The sequence below is a fragment of the Zingiber officinale genome, chromosome 10B (assembly GCF_018446385.1).
Source record: "Zingiber officinale cultivar Zhangliang chromosome 10B, Zo_v1.1, whole genome shotgun sequence".
In the NCBI taxonomy this organism is placed as follows: Eukaryota; Viridiplantae; Streptophyta; class Magnoliopsida; order Zingiberales; family Zingiberaceae; genus Zingiber; species Zingiber officinale.
Window position 1 is genome coordinate 91,175,130 of NC_056005.1, and position 6,786 is coordinate 91,181,915.

General features: G+C 39.7%; 1 protein-coding gene across 1 annotated transcript; it reads left to right on the plus strand.

Moving 5' to 3' along the window:
* The first annotated feature begins 4,803 nt into the window (after window positions 1–4,803).
* On the plus strand, window positions 4,804–5,858 carry LOC122029270 (F-box/kelch-repeat protein At1g80440-like). The gene has a single exon (XM_042588206.1). The coding sequence runs from the start codon at window positions 4,860–4,862 to the stop codon at window positions 5,856–5,858; it is 999 nt and encodes a 332-aa protein (XP_042444140.1). The 5' UTR covers window positions 4,804–4,859.
* The last annotated feature ends 928 nt before the right edge of the window (window positions 5,859–6,786 follow it).

The window sequence follows — 6,786 nt, forward strand, 5'->3', positions numbered from 1 at the left end:
TGGCTTCGATCCGCCTCTTGACTTGGAGGGCTTCCAAGATCCTTCAAGAACTGGCGATCTGAGCTTTGTGAGCGCTGTGGAGGAGTTGGCGAGAGCTCTGGGGTGAATCCGTGAAGCAATGCCGCAGCTATCGAACGCCTGCAGCTATAAACGACGCCAACGGTCGGATCCCGATCGATTCGAATGTTCCCAATCGATCGGGGAGGCTTTGGATCGATCCACGGATCGATCCGAGCGCCTGATCGAAAGCGCTGGATCGATCCACGGATCGATCCGGCGCTTATCGAAGCGGCCGCGTCCCAATCGATCCATCGATCGATTGGGACCTCTGATCGATCCACGGATCGATCCGAGTCTCTGATTTTGGGCAGTCGGATCGATCCACCGATCGATCCAGGGCCGGATCGATCCATCGATCGATCCAAAGACTTGATTTTGTCCAAAACCAAGTCCTAAACCTCCCAAACCAACATCCGGTCAACCTTGACCTGTTGGTATGTCATGCCTAGCATCTAGTCACTCCCTTGACCTGCTAGGACTCCCTTACCAAGTGTCCGGTCAATCCCTTTGACCCACTTGGACTTTTCTCTGTGCCAAGTATCCGGTCAATCCCTTTGACCTACTTGGACTTTTCTTTCATGCCAAGTATCCAGTCAATCCTTTGACCTACTTGGACTTCCCAGCACCAGATGTCCGATCATCCTTGATCCATCTGGATTTTCCTTTGCCTGGCTTCACTCACCAGGACTTTCACCTAGCTTCACTCACTAGGGTTTTCCATCTGCCTAGCTTCACTCACTAGGACTTTCACCTGGCTTCACTCACCAGGATTTCCATCTGCCTAGCTTCACTCACTAGGACTTTCACCGCCTCACTTCACTCAGATTTCCATCCGCCTAGCTTCACTCACTAGGACTTTCACCCTTCACTCACCAGGATTTTCCATCCGCCTAGCTTCACTCACTAGGACTTTCACCGGCTTCACTCACCAGGATTTTCCATCTGCCTAGCTTCACTCACTAGGTCTTTCACCTGGCTTCACTCACTAGGACTTCCATCTGCCTAGCTTCACTCACTAGGACTTTCACCTGGCTTCACTCACCAGGATTTCCATCTGCCTAGCTTCACTCACCAGGATTTCCATCTGCCTAGCTTCACTCACTAGGACTTCCTTCTGCCTGGCTTCACTCACCAGGACTTTTCTTCTGCCTGGCTTCACTCACCAGGACTTTCATACTGCCTAGCTTCACTCACTAGGTCTTTCATTTTGCCTAACATCCCAGTTAGGACTTCCCAGTCAAGTATCCAGTCAACCTTGACCTACTTGACTCTTCTTCAATCAATATCTTATTGTCAAACATCTAAACCCAAACCAAGACTCAGCTTGGTTACCCAGGTCAACCTTGACCTGAGGGATATTGCACCAACAAAAAGGACCTGACTTGAGCGTCAGAGGGTCTGTACTGGAGACTTTTTCCTTAGTTTCTCATCTCTAACGCTTCATGTGGCTGTCGGAGTGTGTGCAGAGTCTGAGTACCACCAATTCTTCGACCACAACCTTTGGAGGTTCTAGGGAGGTTCGTCTTTCCGACGTGTATACACAGGATGCGTCAAAGTTACCTCTCCATCAATACCAATATCATCTCCGTCGATCTTTATCTTACTCAGATTTCGATGAGGATAATCTTCATGCTTGTTTTAAAACAATGTGTATGCAGACATATTTTGTACTAACAGTAAACTTGTGATAAATCATTTATGGTGAAGTCCACGGAGAACCAGCCCGATGTGTTTACGCCATTAACCCTGTATGCTGTCTTACTCTGATAAGTGGATACAATATCACTATATCAGTGCAATTGTCTAAATTGATGTTGGAAAGCAAACCCCAATGCCATCTTTTGTCAATTGCACATTACACCATAAAGTGGTGTCGTTTGAACTGGTAAGTGACAAAAAAAATATAAGGAATGGGACTGGAATCAGGAAACAACCCCAAAAAAAAAACCTCCCTTAGCTATTATTGAGGCACAGCACAATAACTAACCTTTTGTCAAGGCACAGCACAATAACTAACCTTTTGTCATGTGATGAAATAATGACCCTAACTGTATGTGATTCATGGGTAAAGTGGCCAAATAAAGATTGTAAGTTTTCAGGAAACATGATTCAGCTTCATAGGAGCCAATGGTATAACAGTGGCTAACTCAACCATGGTGCACGTCATTTTACATTTCAAGTTTGGTTAGGTAGCTTATTTAAGCGAGAGAATTTAAAAATTCACTTAGGTTTTTTTTTGAAATTTCAATTTTTTCTAAAAATGTTATTTATATATATTGATTAATTCGATTTAGTTTCGATTATAAAATCTTTTAGAAGTTTAAACAATAAACTAAAATAAAAAAAATAAATTAGTAAATTCCTGGACTTATAAATCCCTAACTAATTGATAAATTATTGAAATGTGACTTGAAGGCGTAATATATATCCTTTTGAATATGGATGGTAATGAGTTGGGTTCAGGTCGAATTCTATATCCTCCGTACTCATATTCATCGGGTATAGGATATCCAATAGGTATACCCATACCCATTAAAGGACCGGATATATTTTATACGTATAATTTTTTTCTTTCTATCAAACTATTATCATTCAATAAAAACATATTAAAATTAACATCTTATTAAAATATATATATGATTAAAAAATAGATTAAACATCCATATAATCTCTTACTAATATCAACAAAAAATAATAAGTTGATTTTAGAAAAAAGTTTTTTTTAATATATATATATATATTATTTAATCGGATATTCGGGTCGGATATCATGTATTAATAATTTTTTCATATCCTCTTCTATTCAGATAAGATAATATATTTTTCATCAAATTCGAATGAAATTATCATTCCTACTCTTGAACTTAAACTAAGTCTGCATGAATTTTAAAGAGACAATCATTATTCCTTATCTAAGGATTGACTGCTAGCAGGATGAGCCACAGATATCAGAGCATGCCTTTGATATGAAATGACAACTACAGCATACCTCTAATATAGATTGCAACTGTAGCATACCTCTGATATGGATTGACAATTGCCTTATGCACGAAATAGTCCCCGCCCGAACCGTGAAAAGGTGATTTGACATGGGTTGTGTGCGCGCAAAACCAAGTTTTATTTATATAAAAGGTAGATAAAGTTATTGAAAGGGTTCCTCTCTTATCCTCCCTTGCCACTTTGTCAAAGAACTCATCATAACTAAAGATGATGGTTTGACCCGATCAAATACTATTCTTCATCTTCTATTTCTCCTACTACTACTCTTGCAAAAGTTCTTCCTCCGATGGAAGACACTCTTCTCCGCAGACTACGAAAATCCTACCTCTAGCTGAAGGTATTCTGCTTCGCAACTCTGCTTTAGGCTACTTCCTCACTTTTTTACCGAGCTATCTTCTTTTCTTTCTCTCATATTTTTCCTTTTTCCCATAAAAAATTCAACTACTACCCTTTATTATCGACGTCGGGCCCACGGGCTATAGCTCGGTAAACCATAAGGTGGCTCCTAAATGAAATAATAAAATTATTAATTGTAAAAGAAATATTATAAGATTATGTCAATTAACGTAATAAATAAAAGAAAATATTATATTTTAATGTAATCATATTGAATAATTCTCTCCTACAAATCTAACATTACTAGCATATGGAAACACTCTTTAGATAATGACCGAATAATTTATCTATATATATATATATATATATATATAATGTGAGTGTGTAATATAATAATATATAAATTATTTGAGTCTTTAAAAATTCGAATTGTTTGGATTTTCTAATGTCACGTTATAGAATCCCAGTAATAAACTATTGTAATGAGTTTCCCTATGCAAAAAATTATTTTAATTTAATATTATACTTATCTTACTAAAAGAAACTAAGAAGAGTATATTTTTTAACGTCGCCTAAAATATTTATAGAAGCTTCTTTGATCTCTTGTCAATTTTAAGATGTGGAACTAAAGAGAACTATATTTTTTATATAAAACAATAAAAAAAAATTACTAATAAACCTTGGAATTATTTTTAGTATGAATAGAAAAAAGGACAGCAACGTAAATTCATTTTAGGTTTCACCAAAATTAATTAGTAAAGGAAGGAGATTTTTAATAAAATGATATATATATATATATATATATATATATTATCCATATTGAAATTAAGAATCTAATTAAATTGTCTCCCACGGCGGTTGAGCTAATAGGAATTAGTTAAGGAAATTTTTATTCAGTTTCAGTTAGAAAATTATTCTAATAATTAGAATAATAATTTAAATAGAGATTTTAGGGAAAATTTTTATTTAGTCTAAATTAAGAATTCGTCTAGCAATTTATGAGCATGACATATTAAAGTTTAGAAATTAAATTTATAAAAGGAAAATGAAATATATAATTATTAATCATCCACTTTTTGTTTTAAAAACATTATTTTGTTATGGAAATATAAAATTTATTTCTAAATATAGATAGATAGATAGATAGATAGATGGATGATTAATAATTATATATTTCATGCACGTTTAAAGTTTTATTATTTAGAAATTTAATTTTTAAATTTTAACTTGTCAATAGACTAATTCTTAAATCGGACTAATAAAATAAATTTTTTCATAATTAATAATTTTCTAAAATGTATATATATTTATGCTGATAATTCTTAGATTGATTGATTGATTCTCTAATATATCTAAACTAAATAGAAATTTCCTTAATTAACTTTTCATGCATCTTAGACAACTATCTATATATATATACCCATCATATAAAAAAAATTAAAAATCAAAATTGTATATGATCAATGGAGGTTGAGGTAATACCAGGGTTGCCTGACGCTGTTGCTCTTGAATGTCTCATCCGCCTCCCTTTCTCTTTTTTACGGATTGCTCGACGTGTCTGCAAGCGATGGAGGCATGAAATCTCTTCGTCATCTTTTTACCGCCTCCGTAAAGCCGCCAACGTCGCTCGTCTTCTTGCTGCATTCGTAGTATCGAATCCTAAGCATCCCTTCGAAAAGTGGGTAGCCTTGTACGACGTGACCGAACAAGTCTGGACGAGGCTGCCGATGATCCGTGACTCGGCTGCCGAATGTCAAGTGGTGGCCGTGGGGCACGAGCTGGTGGTGATAGGACGGCGGCACAGCCCGACTAATATGGTCCACGTGCACAATTTGTTGACCGGCGTTTGGCGGCTGGGGGCGCCCATGCCGGGCCCGCGGAGGGCCTTCTTCGCGTGCGCCGCCTCAGCGGAGTCGCCGGTGGTGTTCGTGGCCGGCGGGCGAGACCAGCAAGGGCTGGCGCTGCGATCGGCACTGGCCTACGACGTAGAGACGGACGCATGGGCGCCTCTGCCGGACATGGCGCGTCCCGTGCGCAAGTGCAGAGGATTCTTCGCCCGTGGCTTATTCCGCGTTTTCAGCCGTCAGCTAACGTTTGAGGCGTTCGACGCCACGGCTGGCGAATGGAAAACGAGGCGTTTGGTGAGCCATCGGCGGACGGAGGTGGCTGCCCCGGAGGAGGAGGTCCAGGAGGAGAGGGTGCCCACAGCTGCGGAGGAGGAGAGGGTGTCCAGTACGTGCTACTTGAGAGCATTAGAGCACGCCCACGACCGGGTGCTGGTGCTGATTATAGCAAGGAGTCGGGGAGGGATAATTGACTACTTTTTGGGGAAGTTGAAGGAGAGGTTGCAGAGGGTGAAGTGGCCGACGCCGTACGGTTTCGAGGAGCAGAGGTTCGTGGCGTCGCTGAGGAAGAGCGACGGCTTTTGCAATGTCGAGTCTCTATGTTATTTCTATTTTTAATTTTTAATTTTTAATTTTATTTTTATTTTAATTTGTTCAATATTGCTTATCCGAATGTATTTGCCAACGCTTAATGCAATTAATTCAAAAATAGGTTAATCAAAAACTCTCACAAATAAATAAATTTGTTTTTAATACATTTAAAAAGCAATCTACCTAAATGTAAATGAGAAAAAGTTCCCTGATTATACTTAATCCCGTCCGGAAGTTGAGTCAGATGAAGACGGGTCTTGTTGTACTGGAAGTTGACGAAAAGTCGTTAAAACCTCGGATCCACCTGGCACCTTCCTGGAAAGGTTCTCACGGGCGACTGATGAAGAAAGATGACCAGGATGATGACGCTGTTGCTCTACACACACTCAGGCGAGCCCACGAGTCGTTAGAGATCAGAAACCAGGGAAAAAGTCCCTGGGTCAGATCCTCCGACGCTCAAGTCAAGTACTTTTTCCCCAGAAATCACAGAGAAAGGATGAAAGGTAAAAGATTAGTGAGAAATGACGAGTGAGCGTACATGCATAAGGGACAAGACACCCCTTTTTATACTGCAGAGGAAGTTTCTGGGTCTGACGGATGTCAGGAAATGTCGTCTGTCAGGCTTTGTCTGGTGGTGGTTGACACGTGTCTCTTCTTAATAGACTGGCAGCAAAACCGAAGGTGTATTGAGCCCCAACTGTTAGCATATTCCCTTACACTGATTATTCTCTGATATTCTTTGACAAGCGGTTACGATTCCTTAGCTTGTTTGTCATGTAGTGTCTGGGCGATGAGTCTGTAGATCAAGATCTGTATCCCGACTCGCTTCTATCCGCTGTTATTTCTGGCTAGCACTTCCTGACCTGCACGCTAGGTCTGTGTCCAGACCTACTTCTATCCGCTATTATCTAGGGCTAGCACTTCCCGACCTGCATCTAGGTCTGTGTCCAGACCA